At 41.2% G+C, this 25,888-nt stretch overlaps 1 protein-coding gene across 1 annotated transcript in view; it reads right to left on the bottom strand.

The window, feature by feature from the left end:
- LAMA3 (laminin subunit alpha 3) overlaps positions 1–24,760 on the bottom strand; it is a 111,066-nt gene extending 86,306 nt beyond the window's left edge. The window contains 8 exon segments of the mRNA XM_084282759.1: positions 1,003–1,121; positions 4,097–4,212; positions 6,124–6,221; positions 8,645–8,815; positions 10,382–10,500; positions 11,107–11,224; positions 19,221–19,373; positions 24,647–24,760. Coding sequence (XP_084138885.1) covers positions 1,003–1,121; positions 4,097–4,212; positions 6,124–6,221; positions 8,645–8,815; positions 10,382–10,500; positions 11,107–11,224; positions 19,221–19,268 — 789 coding nt within the window. The 5' untranslated portion in view covers positions 19,269–19,373; positions 24,647–24,760.
- Positions 24,761–25,888: the final 1,128 nt, after the last annotated feature.

Raw genomic sequence — 25,888 nt, 5'->3', positions numbered from 1 at the left:
TACAATAACGTATTACTCATTCGTGACATACAGTGTAAAGTCTCTGACTCCAAATTTACATTTGTTGATTCAAACCAACTGAGTCTCTAGGGTTGTTAAGAGGCTGAAGCACACGACATGTAAGGAGAGACTCAGGAAATGGCTTTGGTTGGAGAAGAGATGGAGAAGAGATGTTTAAGGAAGGTGGGTACCTAGTAGCAGTTTTCTACTACCCAGGAGTGGGTAACAGAGAAGACAGAGCCAAGCCTTCTCTGACATACACAGCAGAACAAAAGCCAACTGTCACAAGATGCAACTGGGGAAATTCCCACTGAACAGTAGCAAAAATCTCTTTACCATGGAAGTAATTAAGTGTTGTAATAAATTACTCAGAAACTGCATAATCTCCACCCTTAGAAATTCTCAGAACTCAGTTGGGTGTTTCTTTGTGCAAACTGATATAACTTTGCACCTATTCCTGATCTGAGTGGAGCACTAGTCTGGATGACTTCCAGAGGTCCCTTCTACAATTCCATATGTTTTCAATACCAAAAATTTCCTTCTTGGTATAGCCTATGCCCTCCTTTAGTCCTTCTGGTGAGGCAGAGCTCTCTGTGTTTTGCTTCAGTAAAGAACCAGCTGGACTGAGTCGGTATTTTATTTAGGAAATTTTACTTCCCTTTATTAAGCAGGGAAACGTCAGAGTTCATAACAGGAAAGGGGATTTTTAGAGTTCATTTAATTGTTGTATTGTGTGGCTTTATTTGAATCACGCAGGACTGAGTGTAAATATAATTAATGCATCATTTGTTTATTAACAAGCAATGTTGTATGATGCAAATTACTTTCAGACATCTTTTACTTTGTATGATGCAAATTACTTTCAGACATCTTTTTCCCTGCTTTGAGTACAAGTAACAATACCAGAGGAATGGAGCTATCTAGACTGGTCAGCCTCCAAACTATCAGTGTGGACACACTTCTTCAAATGACAATTACTTAAACAGACCAAAACCTTTTTACCTGGCAGTTAATGCAGACTCCTCCACCTTCGTAATGCCCGTGAATGTTTAAGCTTTCTCGACGCCGATCAACATCAGCATCATAGTAGCAGTCAGTGGCATGCCCATAGCAATTGCAGGCTGAAAAAGTTAATATTCCAAGTCAGCTTTCATTGTGATGCTGGAATTTAGAAATGTAGCAGCGGTGAGAAAGAAACCTGGAGTATTTATTTATCCATACACTCATGTATTTGGAGTGTTCTCAAGTGCACGTATTTACTTATCAGCAACTAGATTTTCACACCAGAGACCTGGGAAGATCATCTAGACATGAGGAAAACATGGACTGCTAGGTTTGTCAGAAGAGTCAACAGCTGTACCATTTCAAAAACATATATTTATACATAAAAGCAGAACCAGGACGCTCCAGAAGAATGGTTTCAGCAGTCTTTTAAAAATAATGAAAAATATGTTCCAATGCTTTTTCTATTTTTCCACATCCAAAAATATATCCGGGCTGAAGCTGTGTGCACTAAAACTTTGTTTCAAATAAACAGTTATAGATAAGATATACATATTTGTGCATAGGAAACTTTATGAAAGAAAAAAAAAAAAGCTGAAAGCATAAAAGGCTTCTGTAAACATATGGTGCTAGGTGAGTTTTAATTATAAGCGTTCCAGCACTCCAGAGAAACCCTCCTACAAAATTCCTAAAGTTACAACTTTATAAAGCTATGACTTCACACTTGGGAAATCCTTCCTTCATCTAGACCAGGGGATAAGATACTCTGGAAGACAATGGATTCCTGAAAGCATGTCAAAATAAAAATAAGAGCCCCGACCCTACTTTCCTTCCTTGGAAGGAAGCATGTCCTTCCAAGGTCATCTACCAAATGCTCCTTGGCTCTAGGGCCAAAACTTCTGTGAACTGCAAACAGCTCACAAGTATGCCTAGTAACAGTGATGGGAAATTATTTTGCCTGGTCACAGTAACAGCATTTTCTCTTACAGGTGAACAGAAAGCCCTTCTACCTCACAAAGTGTTTTCTTACGACTTTGAGCCATTTGCTGACCCCCACTGCTCTAGGAAACTCAGAGCAAAGATTGGCCCTGTTTCTATCAGCTCCTGCCGACCTCTTTCAATCAGTTTCCCCAAAGGGACCTCAGGCTGCTGGAAAGCTTAATGAGGCTGCTTTAATTCCTCCACTACCGGCTTCCAGGAGAAGAGGCCTGCACCTGGCCAACACTTTCAACAAATCACCTTAAACAGCTAGAAGCAATCCAAACTGAAAAGGGTATTTTTTTCAGAGGTAGTTAGAAGCTAAGTTGTCTTGGCTCCAAATCCTGTCGATGATCTTTTATAAATTCATTCTTTCAAGAACATGACGTTATTTATGCTCTTTGTCTCTCTCTTCCTGGCAGAAAGTATTTTTCTTTCAAAGAGGGGAATTCAAATGAGGTTTCAAATATTGTCCAAAAATTGAGTCCCAACATGCCTATCTCTGATCAAATGTTTTAATCGTCTTTTTTTTTTTCCCCCCAAACACTCTGTCTTAGTGCTGCAGTTTTGATTAAACAAGCAGTCTATTTATTCCTCAAACTAATTATAAAGGTGCATCTATTTGGCTTTCAGGTAAGGTTCCCTTGTTAACCGTTTGTACCCACTGGCTACAGTACTCTCAGGAAAGGCAGGTAAGTTAAATTAGGCCAGACACAAGGGAATCGAGAGGCTGCCAACACGTTTGCTCAGAAAAGGCTGTGCATGGAGATGGCTAACACAGCCGCTGTTTTCTGACAGAAGGATGCAAACACCCATGTGAGACTTTATGTATCCCTGAGGAAAAAGGGGGTCCATGTGGTCGATCTTACAGTATTACCTTTTCTTTAAGAGAATGAAATACAGGTAAGGTAGAAGAAAGCTCAAGGGGCTTCTTCAGCTTGACTATTCAGTCTGTGGGTCTAAAGCACACGTGTGGAGCAAACTCCCCACCAGGAAAACGTTTGCATCCATTTATGCCAGGTCAGCAAGAGGTGAATTCCAGCATGAGAATGAATGGAGTGCAGCTCAGACACCTGTCAGCAGTAGCAGCCTTGAACAACTTCCCACAGCAGCATTCAGATGACATGAAGCTCAGAGGACCCTGCTTATGGGCCCAAGACAGGAAGGGCAGAAGAGCTGCATTGATTAATGAGTAACATGTGACAAGGCTAAGGCAGGACTCCACTGCTGAAAGGCTTTTTCAGACCAAACACGATTCACAGTTATTAGACTGTAAATTCAAGAATGACTGGAGAGATGACTTTTCACCCCGGTTCCTGAAACACTGGAGCATGCTTAATTCCCCCAAAAAAACAGATTTGCTTCTAAAAATCTGCTTTATGACGCAGACTTTTGAACTGGGTTCCTTTGCAATATCAAAGATACAGTAACTACAATGACATGAACAATGAATAACTCAGCTCCTCTTCCCAATAAAAGATAGCAAAGACTGAGTTGTTACTTCTCACAACTCCCAGTTGCAAATTATTACTAAATACTTTGCTGTTTCGTAAGGGGAGCTGACTGTATCTTGCAGTACTGCACTAAGTACTCCTCATTCCCTCCGGTAACAAACAAAAAAGCCACATAGCTAAATACACAGTCCCTCCCCTTCTGCCAACAGGACGTAAAATCCAGAAGTCGGAGCAAGAGTTCTCCCTGTTTGAAAGTTTAATATATGCAGTCTCTACACTCTGAATACAAATAGGTAATGGGGAAGCAAATTTCAAGATGCCTGTAATCTCTGCTCTGCTAGGGAGCACCCACAATTTGTCAGCAGGCAGCTATGACTGGGGAGAGATGTTCACCCACCATGCTACAGGAAGGTTTCCACTTTTCTCAAGGCAATATTCTGACATCTGTGACTATTGTCATTGTCTAATGAGATGAGAGAAAAACATAAATAACATTCACTGCATCATTTAGTCTGTGTTACTGTATGGAAAGAATCTTCTCAGTAAAAACAAGAGGTGTCAAAGCCTAATCTGTTAGTTACAGTCCATGAACACTGCACTATGGCTAATTTTCACCCACTTGTCAAAGTCCTGTTTAAACTCACGTATTTTTAACTACTCACGTTCACATATATTTGTGCTCCCCGCTGTTGCAGGTTGCCACTGTTTTTGATTATATCCAGGACAGCAGTGGTCACAGGTTTCCCCACAAGTGTTATGCTGACATTCACACTGAAACCTACAGAAATAAAAGCTTCTTAGTCCACTGAAACTGGATTTAAACTTTTTTTTTTCTTAATTTTATCGCATCCCAAAACTGACACATAATGTGAAAAAGACAGGACGTAAGTTCACGTGTAGAGAGGTCAAACAGTGAAACTAGAATGTTTTAGAACTTCCCTAAAATTATTCATGATTGGTTACTTTAATCGTGATTATGAGCTTATTAACACAAATTAGTTATAGAAAATACTTACAACTGAATTCATTAGACTGGATTATGAAACTTTATGCTAGAATATTAAATCAAACTGATATATAGCAGCTTACAATGTACCCTATTTTAGCTTCATTCCAAGGCTCAAGCTTGTTGACCTACAGTAAATCAAAATATTTATCAACTTTCTATGCATGTCTTCATCATTTTTAATTTATGCTTTGCTTACAATAATTTTATTACTGTCTTTATTAAACCATAATCATAACTTCATCTTGTTACATTTAAAACAATTCACGTTAATCATCAAGAAAGCATAGTTCATATTTATTTTGATTTGAATAGCCTCCATAAGGACAGGCTCTTGTTATGGGCTAGGTCTTACTATCATGCATAGTAACTGAGTCCCAGGAGTAACAAGCAGACCTTGAGACGGGAGAGGCTTTTTCCAGCATTCCTCTGTTATCTGTGTAGCCTAATAACCAAGGGGCAATCTAATTTTCAAGTACAACCATTCTATTCTGGTAGATTTCACCCCTTCTGCACTTAGTTTTCTCTAGCATAGACATCTGAAATGGAGGCACCCATTTGCCCACTAACTCTTCATTAAAAACCAGGTTAAGAGCAAGAGCTGTTTTAAACCTGGGTCTTAAAATGTGTTTTGAATGGCCTGAATGCTCACAGTCATTTTCCTAGAACAGATGAGCCATAGAGTTTGATCTAATTCCTTGTGAAATCAACATGGATATCATAAATTTCACAGGGAAATGGAACTTTCCTATAGATTTCAGGTAAGTGTGTGACCTGTTACTATCCCTTTTTAATTCAAGCTCACTCGTAAAAAGTAACATTTGTAAACAAAGGGTAAGATAACATATTCATTCATTAAAATGAATATAATCCTGCTGCAAAGTTACTGAAATAACATTGATGTTTGCTAATAGCTCCTGTAAATATCAATAATAAGAACACAGTCAAACAATTATAGAATGTAAAGACAATTGTAAAATATCTTAGATCTACTGCAAAATGAATGCAACTATTTTTCTAAACACATATTAGTTAGAGCCAAGCGTCCAAAGGACCTAGACAAATAGTCAGCAGTCCCAAGTTCTGCTCCTACAAAATATTCAAGTAAAAAATGCAGTCTGAGTTCTACTAACTTTATGGCTGTCTTCTTCATTAATATACTAAGAATATGATACCAAAAGTCATGTTTTTCTCTTGTATCTTAATAGTCAATTCAGCTAAAATGAAGTATCATCCCACTGACAACAGGATATAGCTCATTCAATTTCTGTTTTTATTTTTTTCTAGTAGTGATCAGAAGTATTGGATCCTGTCTGAGTTCAGTTAAAATGCTCTTTACCTCCAGAAAGTTCACTAACTTTGTTACTGAGTTGGCTTTTTAATTCCTGTTGTTGCGAGATGATATCAAACCATGTTTTCCAAAAAGAATTAAGGGTTTCTAATGAGCTATTAAATTTTCCAAGCTCTTAATTTCAGTTAAAATCTAAACAGACCTTTTTATTCTTGTATTTCACATACAATAGCTCTTGACGTGTTTTCATGTCAATCATTAGCAGACTCATTTTTTAAGTATAATAAAAATTTCTTCCAAGGCTACATTCGATAATAAAAAAGTTCATTTGAAAATGTTTGTGGATTTTTTTTCTCCTGATATTAAATTAATGTGATGCTCAGTTTACTTACTGGTATTGGTTTTCAGCACTTTTTGCGTTACATACTTCAGCATGGCCATGGCAAACACATCGACCACCAACACTGATGTCCTTTATACTGTAGTAATACTACGGAAGAATCACAAGAAATCTATATTTGTCTTTTCTTACTTGTATTATGGCAGACATATCAACATCAGTTATTTCTACGTGGTTAAATCCTGTTTATGATAATTTTAAAGGCACGACTTCACAAAAGGCCACAGTCAGGCAACCAATAGTCAAACCTGTACTGACATTATGTCTGAGTCCCAGCAAATCAAGCCAATACTCATGGGCTGCCTGGTAGCAACAGAACACAATTCTGGGCTTGCGTGGCTCAAACCAAATGCATACTGCTGTAGCTCTCCATTCCCCAGCTGCTACAAAGCCACCAGTGCCCAAGCCTAAAACTTGTTCAAAGTCAGCTTGACTATGGAGATGTACAGGTACAGCATCAGTTTGGGAGACCATGGTCTGGTCAACAAGTAGGACACACTGGTAGGAGCAGTAGTTTCCCTATTCAGTCACACATGGTCACTAAACACTAGAAACCAACAGAGATCGGTGGCTCAGATAAAATCCCTGTGACTCAAGCTGGATTTGAACCTGTGACATGAAGCCGAAACACTTTGTATCTCACTCTGACGCCTTGCAGGCATCCAAGGCAACAGTAGATAAAAATTTCATCAGTTCAACTCATTGAAAATCTCAGCAGCATATACACATCAATAGTAACTTCTGCATACATTTCTGCAGCTCAGAAGTTGCTTCCTTGCCTCTTTAGTGCACCAGGCAGAACAGAAAGCTGGTTGCAATTCTGGATCTCTATGCACCCCCAAAGACAGTTAAAGGGCCAGAGAAAATGCCACTGGGGGACAAAGAGAAAAAGGCTCAGAACGTTTTGCAGTTTTGTCTCCTGTGCTTACTCATTCACAATATAGCTTCTCTAAGTGGTATAAACACTTTCTTCTTTTATGTAGATGAAGTTGGCTGCCACAGATGAGATGCTTTTCCAGGGCAGAGAGCTTTTGAAAACCTCTCTCTCTGGCTTCCGTAAAGCTACTTTGCTCTAAGCAGGAGAAGAGCAGTAGGTGGGATATATAGACTAGGAAATAAGATCTGTATTATTTTTCACTTTCTGAACAATCTCTACTCACATATACTCACTAATTTTTTAACTATGCCTACCATAAAACCTGTGCTTTCAGTATTTTCAGCACAGCTAGAAGTGACACTTTTGACTCCTGCCATCATAGCTGACTGTTGTGTTTTTTTTTTTTTAATATAGTAAGACCGTCGATAGTTACGTGCAGCTTTGCAGAACTATGCTGTACTACTAACAGGAATAGTCCTGTTATTGGCTAGTAAAAAGTAAAATTAATAATAGGCCAAAACAATTAATAGGCCAAATTGCCACAGTTTAGACATAAAACATTCCCTATATAATTCAATGTGTCATGAACTCCAGCCATTAACAGAAGTCAGGCAGTTACTTGGACAGGAGAACAGAACTCGTCTGGTTTTCATCTGCTTCTCTAATAAGTTTAACACACAGACTTTCCTTATGTATATTAACTCTTTCCTAGACTTTGCAGACCTCTACAACGAAAATGTGTGATCTCTTTTAACAATTCAATAAAACACTTGTTGTTTTATTCATCTGTCCTACATCCCATGGCCATAACATCAGAAGTTTCTTACATTAAAGCTACGCTGCTTGCCAAGGAAAGTAAATACTTCTTTTACATGTGCCTGTGAGCAACACTGTAAAATTTACATAAGACAATAGAGGTGCTTAATGGGAGTGCTATCAAGTAACTGGAACTGTTTTATGATTTTCAATACAGAAACCCACACACACTTGTGCAGTGCCTCACCCCAGGGTTTCCTCCAATTGTTACTGACTCTTCATTTGAAATAAAAAGGTTTAAAATAACAATACAATATGACGCTTGCAATCTCTCTTGATGCACTGGTCCCTTGAGGGATCTGGATTTCCTTATATTTCCCCACTAAATGAGAGTGGAACTTTGGCTATCAAGCCCCAGGATAGCCCAAAGTCCACTAAAAACACCTATGTATCTCAAACAATACGTCTACAGCTAGTAAATTTTGAGTAGGCCCTCTGATTCCTGCTCCTTCAGAAACTCAAGTAATATTTTCTGAAATCTCTCTTTGAATAAATAAGGGAAAGCAGTGTAAAATAAGGCTGGTGAGACAGCTTAGATTTTCACATTGACTCCTTATAGCTCTCGTGATGCACTCTGCTTCCTTTACTATTCAAAGTCAGCAAAAGAAGATAGCCTGTTACAAAATCATTACTTCCCCTCCATAACTACCTGCTATCCCAGTTACCTTCTCATGTCAAGCAGACCTGGAGAAAATACAGGGATTTACAGGTGGGTCCTTGTAAATATTGATTGTTGCAAACCTAAATGATTCAGATCATTTTTGGTCTCTAAGATGCCGGATACAGCTGTTGAATATACCTCTGTGAAAACAGTACTTACTCTACGGGTTACAGTAGGGTCTCGTTGAGCTTTTGATATCAAGTGTCCAAGAAGTGTATTAGTTCTGAGAAAATGAAGGCGGATGTTTGTTGCTTTTGTGAATTCCCGAAGACTAGGGGAATAAGTGAAGTTTTTTGCTCCTGGGCGGCCATTTACCAAAGATACTACAATCTAAAAAAAATAGGAAGTATATTTTTGTTACACCATATCAACTGCAAGTATCAGTAGTGGGCACAGAGTCAAATGTTTGAGTAATAACAGAATAAAAAAAAAATACTATTGTTTCTGAGCATATTTGCAATAGGAACTACACATTTCATACTGAAACCAGAACGTCAGGAAAAAACATGACTTGGACCCTCCTGAATTCTTATTACACATATTACACCTAAGTAAAAAATAAATAAATAAATAAATAAATAAATAAAAGAGTGCCCCTATCTCTTTTGAAAACAGTGTGTACAACACACAAAAAGAACACATTTTAGTCGGGGGGAAAAAACAAACAAAAAACAATAGGTATAGTTACAAATAGTTACATGAACAGTTGATAGTGTCAAGGGGAGTTTTGTCAGAGTAATAACACCAGGTTTTGGCTCTTTCCCAAAGCACATTTATTTTTGGGTTAAGGCACAAACATTCCTGGAAAATATTATTGTTACCAGGTCCAATGCCTGGGAGCATATTAATGGTCTTCTTGAAGAAAGTACACAGTGTTGCTTTAGAAAATCCTTTCACGTGAAAGCAGGTTTATCTAACTTCCAAAACATGAGCTCCAGTACAATTTTAATTTCTTAAAGAAAATTAGCAATCATGAATCTCTATTAAATCAACAATCTGGTGTGCAACCGAGTAAGAGACTTCCATTTATTTATAACCAGCCAGATAACAGATTTCTATTTTCAAATAGCTCCTATAATCTGAAACATGTAAGAGCAGACTGGTGGCAGTTCTAATTGCAGTACAATTATTTTAGGAGAAGTCATGCAGCATGTAATAGGGCATGGTAGCAGCAATAGTCTTCTACAGAAATTGTTCTTAAAAATATTTTATCTGGAAAATTTTAAAGATGTGTTAATAGGCAAATTCTACTTTAATTCTAAACTACAGCCCCAGATCCATACGCATAAAACTCTGCAGGAGTTTAGATGTAGATTCTAACTGCATCAGACATAAAACAAGAACGTCAGCAAGAGTGAACAGCACAGCCAGGAGTTTAACATCAAGTCAAGTAACACAAGCCACATTTCTGCAACAGCAAGGATCAAAATCAGAGTAATGCTTTTGCAAGCACATGTACTTCATTACAAGCATGTAGTATTTTGTATATTTTTTCTTAAATAGAAACTTATTCTTGAATGGTAAGTATCTGTTTCTATGGCCTTTTCTCCCATGAGGAATTCTTGTGCAGTTAAGTTCTTTTATGTACATTGAAACTATTCAGAAAATGCAGTAAATATCTTCAAATGCATATGCATAAAGTGAGGTACCTAAACCATAATAAAGAATCTATGCAGGCTGCTTTGAGCAGCCCCTATCCCCTGGTGACAACTGGGAGATGTCAGCCCACTCTCCAAATATCTCACCAGCTACTTAAATGCTTAATTGTGGATTTATTGTCATTTCAAGCAATCATAACTGAAAAAAATACTTTCTTTTCTACATTTTTATTGAAACAGTGAACTTCCAAAACTGTTCACTTCCAAGATTACACTGTATTTTTCTAAAAGCACTTACCTCCCCATTTTCAAGAGGCACAATGCGAGAATACTCTGTAGTGCAAATGACATCGTTGTCCCTCCTCACAGGAACATTAGCTTCCTTCCCGAAGCGTTCCAAACAATCTGCTTTGGAGTCTAGTCAAGTCAGAATGAAATTAGTTTTATATATGAAAATATATAATACCGTATATCCTAATTTGAATTAACAAAGAAATATCCCCTGTGCTTTAGGTAAATTCTCCCCCTTACCTAAAAAATAAAAAGCAGCGATTGCTTCCCTTAGTGCATAAAAATGGAAATTTCTAAAACCAAATTTTCTTGTCCTAAGCAATTCAGCGGTTCCTGATAAGACACTACACAATCTTTCCAATGTCAACCCAAAAAAAAATAATAATAATTTATCTACTCCAAGATTTTGTGCTTGTATTTGACTTTGACATTTGCAAGGAACTCTAGAGTCCAATGGGATAAAGGACACTGTAGTTCTGATATACTAAAAATCAAGACAAAAAAAGCAAAACAAAAAATCCCAACAGACTGAAAAACATTGATGTGCTGAGTTAAAATTTCCAAATATCATACTCACTTTCAGTTACACTTTTTTCACTAATTCATCATGGACAACTACGATAAGAGAAACGTATTTGACAGTCACTGTCTTCACTACACTACAGCTGAAATCTTCAGCAATACCAATGGCCTGATTTTCTTGCTACTGGGTGAAAGATTAAAGATACTTACGAGCAAAATATTGCCAGGGAGTGTAAGTTTTTCCAAAGTCCACTGATCTTTCTAAGATCCAGAGATCTGGACGAGGAGAATTTGCAAACTTGATAAGGATATAGGCGACATGGAAAAGCTGGTAACAGAACACGTAGAAATATTATCAGCAGCTTTTTGAACTCTATCAAAGTCATGCAATACTAAAATTAATGCCAGTAAAACCCCTTTGCTTTTGTGTACAGTGAGAAGGTGATCTGCAGTTTTACTTCCATTCTATTAACAGTCCAGCTTCTCAGCGGGTAGCCTCCAAGCAGCTGTTACCAATGTACTTCACCTGACAATGTGCTCCAATACATTAAAAAAGCTGCAGCAGAACTCTGCTGTAAGCCATCTGGTACCTTGCAGAGCAGCTGTTTCACATCCAACTGATTGCTTGGGTGTGTTCATGGTCTATTACTTAACCTTGAGGAGTTAGCATCTCAACTCTTTACTGAGCTAAGATACATTTGCAGCATCCTGGTACATTCTCTAGAATGCTTGAGGCATTCTAGTCATGTAACTGTGCATGTAGGGAAAGAAAATCATGGATATTAGTGAAAATGTACATATTTACCTCGGGGCTCCTTTGGCTGCATTTGATTGTAACCAGAGGCACCTGTTCCCTCACTACAAGAAACTTGCTAGATAACTTTGCCACTTCCCAAGTAACAAAGCAACTCTCCCCAGGGCTTTATGTATGAAGTACCACGGGAGAGCTTCTTATGCTGGTAGATCATTCACTGTCTGAAACTGCTCAAAATGCTTCATCAGTTCCAAGGCTGCCAAGGCCAAGAGTCCCACCTGGCTCCTTTAGGTGCTCAATGGGTATCACAGAGACAGAAAGCTCCTCAATGCTACAGTAAATATGGATTTGACAAGAACAGAAATTTTACTACAAGCCTCTTGAGATAGTCCACAGTCATAAAAATCTGCACATTTGTGAAATTAACCCACACAAATGGCCGAATACAGATTGAACCCTAAAGGCCATCTAGAATTTAAACAACCATGATGTGGATATGAGTTGTTGATAAAAGAGATCAGATGCTGAGGGACAGGCAATACCCGAGTGCAGCTGCACTGGAATTTCTCACTCAACAGCATAAATTCAGTAACCTCTGCTTGCCAGAGTCTTACTTGGTTAGGGTACTTTCAGACTAGATCTTCACACAGCCATTCCAGACATCAGCTTCTGAATATCAAAAGCATTCAAAAAAGAAAGAAAAACCTTCTCACAGAGGAACATGAGAATTCAGGGACTTCATGGAGCACATTCTCACGATGCTACCTCACATCCCAGCAAAAGAAACTGAAACTTTTTCATTGTGCATTCAGTTCATACAGTATGTGCAACTACATCCAGGGCAACTGCCTGGTCTACACACACTGAGGCATCACTGCAGCAGGTGTTGCACCTTGAAACCTGTTTTAGAAACTGTTGATTTGATGAATGTTACTGACCTCGGTCAGCAGGAAGGATAACCAAGGGAAAAAAAAACATCATGATAGTGGTGGGATTTACCCTGCCAACTTAACACCACCTCACAAGCACCAACTTCACTTCCTGTGATACTAAATTAGGCAGTTAATTAGCCAGACAGTACCTACATTCAGGAAATGACTTAGTAGGTAACAGTATGAAGGAAAGTGAGCGGCAGTCACTCTGTTGGCAGAACAGCTCTTTTCCCCAGAACTATTCACAGTGACTGCACGGCTGGCACAATGTCCTTGAATTACTGATTGAAAATCTCCAAACCAGTGGTCAGAAACAGCTGAATACTTCGGGCACTGTCGCAAGCTTTGCTCTTATTGAGTTTTTGATACTCCACCTATGCAACTTCTGCTACTTGACTGGCAAGTTTCAACACAGGGATATTGGCCATACAGACCCTACATGTCATCCAGCATGGCCATTCAGTGCAAAGTCTGGTGTCCTCCCAGGGAAAGGTAACAGTTGTGTAACTCCTAAAAGAAATTGGTTTACGTTCTTGCTTTTTAGTGTTAGGATCTCTTAAAACCAGGTCTGCACCATGCAGGCAACTGCCTATCCATTGATATTCTTGTGCCTATGCTTTAAAGTCTTTAAGAATTCCATTCTTACAAGCATATTAACAAGGGCTGACAACAGTCCACATGCTCATCAAGCCAGATTTCATCAAGACAAATGTCTTAGAAAGCTCAGGGGGACAAAAAGAAGCACACATAAAACGCAGACCGCTCCTCCAGGACACCGTTGCTTGCAGTCATGCTGTTGAACCACGACGACAATGACCTTCTACCTACTCTCCAAAAAAGCTGACGGCACCTGCCTCAGCCTGTCATGCAGTTCTATTCTTTTCCTGAGATGCTCCTCAGACTGCTGACACAGGGAGTTTCGTCTCCTCTTGTCTCGTAGCAGGTGATGCCTTCTCGTAAGCGTGAGCAAAATAGAAGCGGTGAATTCCATTCCCACTGTGCTTCCTCACTGCTGAAGAACTGAAACCTGAAACATGCTCACTTACCCATCAGCGTCACCCTGGACTACAACCTTTCATACACATTTAAAGAAAACTGTGCCCAAAATGAAGACACACAATAGTATTCTGTGTAGCACAGCTGAATCAGCACGCGGTGCCCTTCGAACACCTGTATGCCAGATCTGCTGCGCAGCTGTGGAACTGATTTAAGCCCGTGACTACTCAATGTGTGTGAAGCTGAAGGAGTCAAACATGTGCATTAAATCAGGAAAGCACTCTTCTACCAGGCCTGCCACTAATTAAGGCACTGCCTCACAGCACCACACTTGGCATACTTCCATGGAAACCACAAAAGAAAAAAAAAAAAAATGTACGTCAACTTCAAACTACTGATGCACACGAAAACCTTCAATTGATGTGCATTCTCCTTCCATTTCATAGTTTTAAATGCTGCTCAGGTTTGTACGATTGTATTCAGAAAGTAGAAGGAAATAAGTCTTGAGGAGTGCTAAAAATACAACAAAGCAGTAAAAATAACCATTCTTTTGTTTTTTGTTGCAAATATCTAATAGAATTTATCCACACAAAAAAAAAAAATAATTGCAGACCAAGCAATAAAAACATAATTAAATGAAGTAAAAATCCCATGATCATGGTTAAAAAAAAAGGCTTTTATGGCTTTTATTTATTCTTGTTGCGAAGGGGTCAGCACCTCCTTTCTTCAGTAACCTCTCAGTAGGGCTTGAGGCATCCTTAGAGACCCAGAGACCTACTAGTCACTTCCATCACGATTTAGCAACCCCCAGCCATAGATTTTTGCAGACAAAATTGTAATACAAAGAAGTCAACTAGAGAGAACTGAACCAGACTTTTTGGTGGTTACCACCTGGAAAAGTAGTTATGGTAAAGGTGCAGAGAAAAGCCCGTGTGCACAGTGTGTGAGAGGCATTAGATCTGTACCATTTAATCCCGAACACGTAAATGCAGCAGTGCTAACGTTACATACACAGGTGACTGGAGAAGCTCATACGACTTCTTTGTTTAACCAGCCACCGACACCGAGAAGCTACGCTTGTATTTAGTTATCCACGTGTCTGTGAACATGCCTGGCTGACACAGCCGGAGATGTTAAGCCCTTTCTCTATGGCAGTCAACGTGCAGGACCAGAAGGGAAAAGCTCTCCACGTTTCACAGGCAGTATTCTGGAAAGAACGCTTTCGGAAATGAAAGGGTGGTCTATTGTCCAGGTTCTTGGTCTTTCTGCCAAGACTGCAGGCAAATACATCAGTGATTGTCAGCTACAATCCTGAAATTTCTCATGCAGCCACTTTTCCATTGGGAATTGGACAAAGACCAACTCAATGCTCATAATTATTTCTTACATTGGGCCTATTTCTTCAAAGAACACTGAAGTTATTCATACGGGAGAGGATTTGTATGGTCCAGACCTCAGTTGTCCAGGAGATAAACATCCCCTTATGAAGGCTGCAGTGCAAAGTACAAAGAACACAGCAGGACTGTCAGCATTAGAAGAAAACATGGGGAAGTGTGGAGGGTTGAAGGCTATCGTGAAGGCTATTTTACTATGTTGAGATGAAAAGTGAGGTAGTTAGGGCAACACATCACAGATGAAGGTAACGTGTAGGAATGGACATAGGGAGGAAGGTGGGAAAAGGAGACTTCAGACACTGAGGGAGTGAGATCAATGAGTGGGAACAAAGATCTTCCTAAGAGGATGCTGAAGAAGAACCAGAGGAAGATGGTGTCAGGAAATCTAAGGAGCGCAGGCCTTCAAATATCTCTCTGTAGGCTCTAGGAATAAAATCTCTCAATACCAAATACACACAATAATACAAGCATAAAAACAAAAAATCCAGCCATTCAAAACGTCTTTTAATTAAACCTGTAAGAAAACACAACACATTGACTACTTCTTAAAGCACAACATATGAGCAAGAAATGGTTTATTTAGGGTGTTTCCCTGATTAAATCTGGCAACTGGGCTAAGAATGTACTTGTAGTGGGAATGAGGAATAAATGGAGCATGTTCCTGTACATGTTTACATGCTTTAATTGGCAGATGATATAAAAGCATCAAGTCTTCCACAGGCCATACTACTAATCTTAAAATTATGTTTCAGTTTCCCTCTCTCCCTACAGAAAGTAATTTATTTTTCATCATGCTATCCTGAACCTTCATCTTCTACATCTAAACACAGAGTTCAGAAAAATAGCTGGGGGAGTATTGGTGCAATATTTGCTGAGCATTAAGGAAGCCAAAGATGAGGGCACACCTGCTAAAGACAGGCAATCCAAAGAGTCAGGGGATCAGCAACGAGGTTCAGTCAAACAGTCTGCATTCAAAAGATTAAAATATATTGAAAACTATGTTGGGAAAATCTGGGCCAATTATAGGTCTCCATTTGATCCAAATATTTGGAACAAGTCAGGAATAGCCACAGCATAAGTAGGTATGTTAACAGAATGGAGAGAATGCCCCAGGGATCAACATTATAATTATTATTCAGAAGGGCTGTGATTGATTAGAATTATAACTGTAGTAGAGTTATAAGGCAGAAAGGGACATAAAGCAGAGTTTTTGCTTTAAAGTTTTTGCTTTTTCTCATATTACAAAGTACAACAGAGTGAGCATTTTTTTTAACATAAAGATTTAAGATCCTGAAGAGATTTTGACTGTCAAAATCATCCCCAGTTCTTGTGAAACAGGATCAGCAGTGGGTGGGTGTTCTAACGCCAATTTAATGAGCTCTCAAACTTTCATCATGGTGCAACTACTCAATTAAATATTGTCTTCAGAATACTGACAAAAGGCTCCACTGGGACTTACACTCTGAGTCTTAAAGATATAATGGCAGGAACACAGCAAATAAAAGCCTTCTGGCATTCTGCTTCCTCTAATTGTGATTATTTGATGACCAATTTACAACTCAATCATTGCTTTTCTGCACACATACGTACCTTACTCTGTCCTATTTTGCACATACATCAAAATGCGAAAGTATTTCCATATTTTGTTTGAAGAAGGTGTCTTATGTTAAAATAAAGAATATGACAAACAAGCAGCGAGGAAAACTACATTTCTGATATCTTCCCAGTATTATTGCATGTTGTTCCGCAGGGTATTTAGGCACAAACCTGATTTTAAGCACATTCATTTTTCTTTATGGAAAAAAAAGCCTTATTTCAGTTCATTTAACAGCCAACTGCACTCTGAAAGTGTTTGTCTGTCTTTCTTGACTACTGAGAAAGTCTGCATGACTAACTGAGTAAGCTCTTAATTTTTAGGTCCCTGAAATAAGGTAAGGTGAGTTGAGGTCTCAGTGTTTACTTGTTCACTTCAATAGACTTACTCTGTCACAGTATTTACTTTTCTTTTTTATGATTAGTATTGTGCATTACAGAATGAATTTGGGATGGGAGAATACCAGGCAAAATGTCAAAAGTGAATCTCAGGTTCAAACACATCCTGAAACCAAGGTTTAACTGACTGAACACAGATACAAGATTATGTCTGTTTGCTTTTCCCTTCACAAACACAAACAAATGAAAAAAAAAAAAGCACCACACACAGAGAAAACCTAACAAACCATCCACCCTCATTCATCCACCAAATAAAAGGATCCCTTCTCGATCACAAGTCCTGAAGTCATTTTGACCTGTGTCTTGGATTTCCTTCATTTCACAGTAAGGGAGTTCAGAGTAACCTTTCCAAATAGTACCAGAGTAAAGAGAAAGACACAGCCTCCTGCTGAGAAATCTTTTAATAACTAATAACCAGCACATAGCTGGTCTCCAAGGAGTCCCATGAGAAGAGGGCACTCAATCCACATCCTTCCTCTGAAGGAAGGAGATTTCTCAGAAGTTTACTCAACCCATAACAGATTAAGTGCCTGTCAGTAGCTCCTCCAAAGAAGCTAACAAACACATGGTGGTAACACTAGTGATGGATGGAGCAGCTTCACGGGTGTTACACAAGGTTTTGATGATGATATTCCGGTGTTGGTCACAAATACGCTGGATTATACTGCAAGGCAAATTACAGACTTTAGTCTGCAACCTAATTCTGTCTTACCGAGACCATCAAGGAAGCAAGCAGCTCAAAATGAAAGATCTGCTTTACTGGAAGGTGATTGTCTGTCCATGCCTATTCATAGCGGCACCATGCTCTGCATTCAGTGTCCCCCTGCTCTGCATGCCCAGCCTAAAAGCCACACTTCTCTACAATTCACTGGGAGTGAATGGCTAAGCGACTCAATTTATGGGAGCAAGAAGTCTCAGGGGATGCAATGCCCCTCCACGGTGCATTTTATCAGAAAGAATGCATCTTTACCAGAAAGAGATCACACCATTGTGTGCTAGGCTAGTGTGGATACTATGGCCTAAACATTAAATGGCTTAGACATAACTCCTTTTTTCATGGTACAGTGGAGAAAAAGCAAACACGCGTGGCATTCATTTAAACAATAAAATGTAGATTCAACTATCACAGCAGTTTAGTTTAACTACTGAAATTCTCCATTTCTAGAGTTATCTAGTATTTCTGCACTGCTGGTACACTAGATTAAAAAACAATACAGAATGAAAATATCCTCAAAATGAGATGCATTCCAGCCACGTGAGGCATAGGAGCATTAAAACCCCATGTAGTAGAAGAGGCAGAATTATTTGCACCTGAATCCCCAACAAAACAGCAGCTAAGTCTCAAAGATAATTTTTTCCTTTGTTATTGTTTTTTTCTTTATGATCCTCTTGCTATTAACTAAATTGAAAGCCAATTTAAAAAAATAATCTTGGCCTATATATCACTAGTGTCAGTAAACAGTTACCACTGTCCAAAAAAAACATTTTATATATATATGTATTATTGGAGGCTGCAATACACATGTATTTATAGGCATACATTTTCAGCTGGTGTAAAATTGCAGAGCATAACTAATTTTGCTGGATCAGTGCCCAATTAGGGCAGCTGAGAATCCAGCCCTGTGACTTAAAAGCTACAGTTACAGATGCAGAGGCTTTACTGTTACCTATTTGCCTATCACCTGCAGAAGAAACACGGGTGATCATGTCACTGTCATCTCACTAATTCCTATTACACTGTTTTTGCTGACCCTTCTTTTTTAGGTCATGTTATCAATATTATCCTGTCTACCTTGAAGATCTTGCTGGATGACAGAGGAACCAGAAGGATCCTCGAGGCAAAAGCAGACTTCAAACATTATTCTCAAGATGTGTACATGGAAAGTGATTGTGAAATCTCTCTGTACAGACCCATGGAAAAGGAGAATATGAAATGTAAGGCACAGCCCTGGTTTCAACTGGGCAATTCCCTCTATAACCTCTGGTTAACAAGTTACAATGTCTGTGAAAGAAAGCATAGTCTTTGAATCAGGATGATACCTGTGGCAAAAACACACATCATTAAAATTTTCAGGGAAGATAATCACTATAATAACATTAAATCAGTTAACAAGGAAAAAAAATGTAATATAAAACAGACAAAAAAAGTATGGGGTTGGAAGTTAAAATAATTAGTTCAAACATCCTTCCCAATTGCAAAGCTTTTATACAGAGGCAAGAAATGATCAAACCTTAGGCAACAGCTCACACACTCACCTGTCCCAGATCTAAAGTGACATTGACTTCGTTGTATTTTAAACCCATAGACAGAGGAGGACTTTGCCACCAACGCTCCGTTCCATCAATCGCGTTAGTTATGGGGTGAGCTTTTCTGGGATCAGCAGCATTGCAATAATCACAAAATTGTCCCTGAAACACAGTTAATTTAGAAGATGGCATCAGTTGAAATCTTATGCACTGCAGATGCATGATGAGATTCCGATCAGAGCTTTGACTAAAAATGGAGTTAAATTTTACTTCTCTATAGTGCTTTTTTTTTTCTGTATAATGATTCCCCTTGTAATTAATATACACACTTATACCCTGAAACACACACAATTCTATGTTACAAAATAAAATTCAGAAATTTCTTTAAGAAAAGATTTATTGTAGTTTTCCTTCTCAATAAGTTTACTGATACCTTGCTCCAGGTACCCTTATGACTTCTGCAGGCACGTCCACGGGAAATTGATGCAACAAAGATTCTTATAGCTGGATTAAGACCAATACAAGAATTACCCTCTGTTCTCTTAAAGACTGTGAAACATCAGCACATGCACACAGAAGACCGGCAGTAACACAACCATAAAAAACACTCAACTACTTGTGGATGTGTAAGATTGGTGTTATAATTTTATAACAAGGATTTATTTCTTTTTCCATGCTATTGAAGTACATTCTGAAAAAGAAACTTCTGAAAAATACATACCCACGGAAAATGCAATGGGTTACACAGAGTATTCCCTTTAAGGACAACGAAAGAATCCCATTAAATCTTCATTTGCAGAAGTCACTACCCAATTTTTAGTCCACAATTAAAGCCACATTCTGGAAATGCTCTGAAAATCTCTCTTTGACAGTTTCTAAAGATCTTTGTACTGTTGCGAACAATAACAATGAATAAGCTTCATGAAACCAAATTGTCTTTTTATTTAGCATCTTGGCTTGCCCCACAGCGGTATTTTTATCTTCAAGAAAATGCATTTTAACTGTCTACTAAGATTAGCGTTGAAGTACTGAAATTAGTTATTAAGCAATCTTTTTACTGTCCCATTCACATCTTACTCCAGTCACTGGGTGTAAGTGATTGATGTGATAAACCATGCCAGGTACAGATCTTCGTAGAACCCCAATAGAAAAATGACATTTTCGTTACGTGGAACTACCCTCTTAATAGGTTCTTCATTCAGGTGCTTAATCCATTCAGCCTGCAAGGTGCTGACCCTGTATTGGATCTGTGTTTTAAGTAAGGTGGTATGTCATATTTAAACCATTTCTTTTATAAACTAAAGAGAAAAAAAAGAGAAATCAAAGAAGAAAAAAGTCATCTTTTGTTGTTTCCACAACCCATGACTCCTGGCATCAAGTATATTCCTATTTCTGAAGTATTAACAATCCTGTATAGGTATAAATTTGTTTGCCACTGCTGTCACACTAACCAGTGCAAACTAACTTCAGCAATCACACTTGTCCCCTTTTAATACAAGAATGACATTAGGGCTCTCTCATTCTTGCTGGATACACTCCTGTAGATCCACACTTGGTGAATCTAAGATGTTTCTCTCTAGCAGAATTTGTTTAACCTCTTCCATAGTTACTAATGGTTGGCAAACTACATCATTCTCATGTGATACAATCGCATCCTCTTGTGTCTTTCAAATTGAAAACATGGATGTTCACTGAATATTTCTGCATAAGTTGTAATTATTCCAGTATCTGCACGTAGCAGTGGTTCTGTCCTCATCCTGCTCTTCTGGCAAGACCAGAAGATGCTGTTGTTGCCAGAAGACGTGACCACCGTTAGTTGTTCTGAATTAGCACTGCAGTTGTCAACCTGGCTGAGGGTTAAGAATTCAACAAGTGAGAATTCAGCAAGTTATTCACAGACTTAGTAAATCCATACATACACAGGTTGGTTAACTACGTCAGGGGATCAAGCTATAACACGGCTCTCCTCCAGCTCTGTCGGAGAAGGTGACTTGGCTGATTTTTGTACAAACAGCTACAATAGGCCAGGATACTTGTGTTCTGACACAGCTGACACCACCTCAGGCTGTGCTAGCTACTGGCAACATTGCCAGTTGCTGCAATGAGGACCCAGAGCACTGGGTCACAATTTGCAGCATCAATACACTGAGCAATTAATCGGTGCAGTTACAGCTGCAGCTGCCACCACATCAGAGCATCTTTATAGGTAATATTTCCTGACAGACGCATGCTTGAAGTGGAGTTCCGACACAGGGAAGCTTGTGGTGTTGTAATACCTAAATAGTTTTGCAGCATGCATGAAACATGGTCTTTAGATCTCAATTCACATTCACAAGGATCTGGCTGGAAATATACAGGAAACAGTTGCTGCCACAGCAGTTTCAGCTCCAATCTGGCAACAGCCCCGCAGAAAGGCAGAATGAACAGAAAACAATGAGGAATATTGAACACAAGCGTTACATTTCCATACACCTATGTTATTTCAGTATTCCAGAGCACCTGATCTGAACTCAAGACACCTCCTTTTTCTTTTCGGACCCATAATTCAAAGAATTTCATTGCAACTGGAGTTTCAGTTATTTAAAGTACATTCCAGCAAACCTGCCAAAAAGGCAGAAAAAGAAACAAAAAAAAAGGAAAGAAAATAAGTTATTGGATTGAGCAGCCTTCCCTGCTTCCCACTGGCAGTACCTGCAGGCACGCCACCCCCAGCCTGTCTGCCATGGGACACGCTGCAATTCCTGGAGGCCGGGCATCCTGCCATCCTTTGATTTTGGCTGCAGTTCATCACCCAGGCAGGTGTGCATCCGCTGGTGACCTTGCTACCCTCCTTTCCCTCGGTTCTCCTGAGCAGGGGAAAAAAAACTGAGACTGCATAAAGCAGTGGGGATCGATGACATCAATGAAAATGCCTCCTCACCTGTAAATTACAGACAGCTAGAACGACGAAGGACTTGTTCACACGTTAGTAGCTAGAAGATCTGCACCCACTGACAAGGCAAGGCAGGTATGCAGTTAAAGTTTAATTCACACCCGCACACCACTGTGGACAGATCTGCAGGCAAAACCAGGCATGTCATTTATCCGTCAGGGTTGCCAACATATTTTGCACGGCAGTGCATCTGTTCACTCAACGCTGCTCTTATTAAGCCATGGCCCCGCTCGCCAATGTGCTAAACAAGGGAAACAAGCCGCTCTTCCACAGTGTACGTCCAAGGTACGTCACAAGCCTCAGGCCGCAGCTGGTGGCTGAGCTGTACCTGCAGGGACTGCCCACCCTACCTGTCAGCTCCTGGAAGGGCTTTAATGAATGCTCCCCCTGGATTTTCTGGGGACAACAGGCTTCACCGGTGGACATATCAAACAACAAGCTGAACAAAAGAGGTTGATGAAAAAGCAGAAGTGAAGCTGGGGCTGCTCTTCTTCTCCTTGCTGTATTTTAAGTGCTTGTGACAGCACCGCAACAGAGCCACGTGCTCCCTTTATAAAAAGGGCAAGCACCCTCTGCACCTTCTGGTTTCCCTCCTGGCAGCACAACAGCCACCATCCAGCTGTGGATACTCTCCAAAAGTGAGTGACTCAAGCACATAGTGCAGCTTTAACTTGGAACTGGCCTGACAGTGGCTATTAGATCCATCACTGCCACCTTGCGTAAAAGCCATCTGACCCCCTATCAAACTGCTAAGAAACAACACATGAATGATTACGCTGATCTAAATCCTTCAAGATAAGCTCAGCTTCTGCAAGAATTTAATGCATGTCTGGCCAGTTTTTCACCAAAGAAAAAAAAAAAAAAAAAAAAGATTCTCTTATTTACAGTGTCTTTGAACTTGAGAGGTGGAGTGGCTTGATAATATGCACATTGTGCTGCTATCACATTTTCCATGGCTGGATTTCCCTGGCCTTCAGAAAGAATTTTCCAAGCCTTCTCAAGCCACAACAACTACTGGTAAACTACAGAAGTATTCATGTTATGTATTTCAATGGGGCTTTGTTAAAACTGGAGGGAGATACTGCTGCATCCACATTTACACAACCGCTTCAGGAGGCGCACCAGGCTTCCTTGTGCCAGGGCTGAGCTGTCAGCAGTCCTAGGAACGTGAATCAGGAATGAACCATAACTGCTTCTAACCCGGGACCTGTAAGGCAAATATTTAACAAGAGGAACTCTCCCCTTGCCAGCCTCTTCCCACATACAGAAAACCCTCGTTTCCAACTGGATGTTAGTATAAAGGGAACAATTAGAAAAATAATCAATGGCAACGCATCACACTGCATGCCTTGTTCCACTTGTTTGACCTGTTAATCCCATATTTATTGCTGATTTTTGTTATACTGTGCTTTCTGTTATTCTAAAGCATGTTCGTATGAGATCTTACTGCAGCAGTGGGCTATAGTGTGTGCTGCTGAGAAAGCAGCAGAGGTTATTAGGCTTGCTAGTACCTAAAACAGCCATACCAGCAGGTGAATTTCAAACACAGGAGTGCTCAATGTGGAGGGACAGATGCCTAAACTTCAGAGACATGGTAGAAGCAGAGGGGCAAGCAGCTTCCCTGCTCAAAGCAACCTCGCTTTGTAACCTTAGCTGAAGCATTTAACACCTGCAGCCCTGTTTTACTAACAGGAAATCTGCGTTACTCCACCTGTAAGCATCTCCAAAGCACACTCAGCTTGCTGTGACGGAGGGCACTACACAGATGCAAGGTAAATGGAGATATCGTGTGAGGCAGGGGAAGAATTACCGAGGATTTGGGCACTGTGCACCTTGCTGTGTGCCAGTGCCGAGCCTTCCAAGCACTCTCCCCTCTCTCGAGCACCTGTCCCTGCTACCAAACAAGAAGGAAAAGCTGGAAGCTCTTCTGAGACCAGATCTTGAGGGTTATTTCACTGTTAAAACACACAAATGCCTCTGAAGTCCTGGAAACGCTAACCCTTTTCCCAGGACACCGAGTTAGATGCGGATTCTTTCTGTATCGCCTGGAGTCACGAAGCAGACCTTAAATCTTTCAAAATCCCCCTCAAAGTGCGGTTTCATCCCGCCTGTCTCCTCCTCCCACCAAGCAGAGCACAAACAGCAGAGCTCGGGGAGGTCGGAGGCTGTAGGAAAGCCCCCCTACCCCTCCGTGCTCTGACAGAGCCGACTCTGACCACCAGCCCCAGCACACCACGGAGCTCGTGGTGTGCACAAAAAAAAAAAGCTCAAAACACACTTCCACCAACCTTTCGCGAGGATTTTTGCTTTTCCTCGCGGCATGACTGGAGACGCCAGCCACCGTCCCCATCCTCACAGCCCCTACCCCCCTCCCGCGAGCCGCCGGGGCTGCGGGCAGGGTCGGCGGCGCCACCGCCCGTCTCGGTCCCCCACCATCGCCCCTCTCGGTCCCATTACCCCTCTCCCGTCCCCACCATCGCCCCTCTCGGTCCCCACACACTACCTGGATGGCACGGCCCAGCGGGGCGGCGGCGGGGCCCCCCACCAGCTTGCAGTACAGCTCCGGCCGCCCGCCAGCACCGCCACCACCACCACCACCCGCCTTCTTCTCCTCCTCCTCCTCTTCTTCCTCCTCCTTCTCCCCGCAGGTGGCCGTAGCCCAGATGCCGGCCGTCTCGGCCAGGTTGAAATAAGGCGGGTGGAGGCTGAGCCCCAGGGAGCCGGGGGGCTCCGTCTGCGCCGGGCAGAGGGCGAAGAGGGGCGGGAGGAGCGCCCAGAGGAGCCGCCGCCGCGCCGCGGCCATCGTGAGCCCGGCTCTGCCCTCGCCGCCCCGAAGGCGGCCCTATAGCTGCGGCGGGCCGGGGCTGCAGCGGTGTGCGGGGCGGAGAGAGCCGCGAACACACCCCCGCTGAGGCGAAAAGCCCCAAAAGCCCCGGGAGACAGCGGAGATCCCGGGCACGGGGCGAGGGCGAGGGCTCTCAGGGCCGGTGGGGTCGGGGCCAGGTGCGAGCCCCGCCGCCATGTTGAGGGGTGGCCCCCTCAGTGCGTCTGGGGGTGGTTTGGTTAAGGGACTGCGGGGAAATCTCCGGGCATCCCAGCCCTGTAAGCCCTGCCGTGTGATATAAATAAAATCAAGGTTTTCGCAAAAGGTGTGCTGCTGGGGAGAGCGACAGGATCCGAGGGAACGGCGTGGAGCTGGGACAGGGGAGGGTCAGGCTGGGGGTGAGGGAAAGGGTCTGCACCCAGAGGGTGGTCAGGCACTGGGACAGGCTCCCCAGGGCAGTGGTCATGGCACCGAGCCTGACAGACGTAAGTATTTGGATAACACTCTCAGACACATGGTCTGATTTTTGGGTGGTGCTGTGTGGAGCCAGGAGCTGGACTCGCTGTCCTTGTGGGTCCCTTCCAACTTGGTATATTCTAAGATTCCATGCTTCTACCTACAGGTCACCAGGATGGCACACAGACAAGCTCCATGTGCCAGGGTTGTGCTGCTCAGCCGGGGCAGACAATGAACCTGCTGTCTTTTTGAAGGTGTTTGGCACAGGTTTTGGATAACACAGAAGGAGGGTTGAGGCAGGAGAATGAGAGCTATGAACTAAGTCCCTCTTATCAGGAGCTACGCTGCTTCACAGCATTGCTATCTGAAGCTTCATACCCATTCGCGTTTCCTCCCCCATGCACAGTCACACATCCACTGCTCAGTTTTCTTAATAAAATTTGCAGGATTCAGACACAAAGCTAT

This window comes from Netta rufina, assembly GCF_964035555.1.
Source record: "Netta rufina genome assembly, chromosome: 2".
In the NCBI taxonomy this organism is placed as follows: Eukaryota; Metazoa; Chordata; class Aves; order Anseriformes; family Anatidae; genus Netta; species Netta rufina.
The sequence above is the reverse complement of the archived record's forward strand: the minus strand, read 5'-3'. Positions and strand labels throughout refer to the sequence as shown.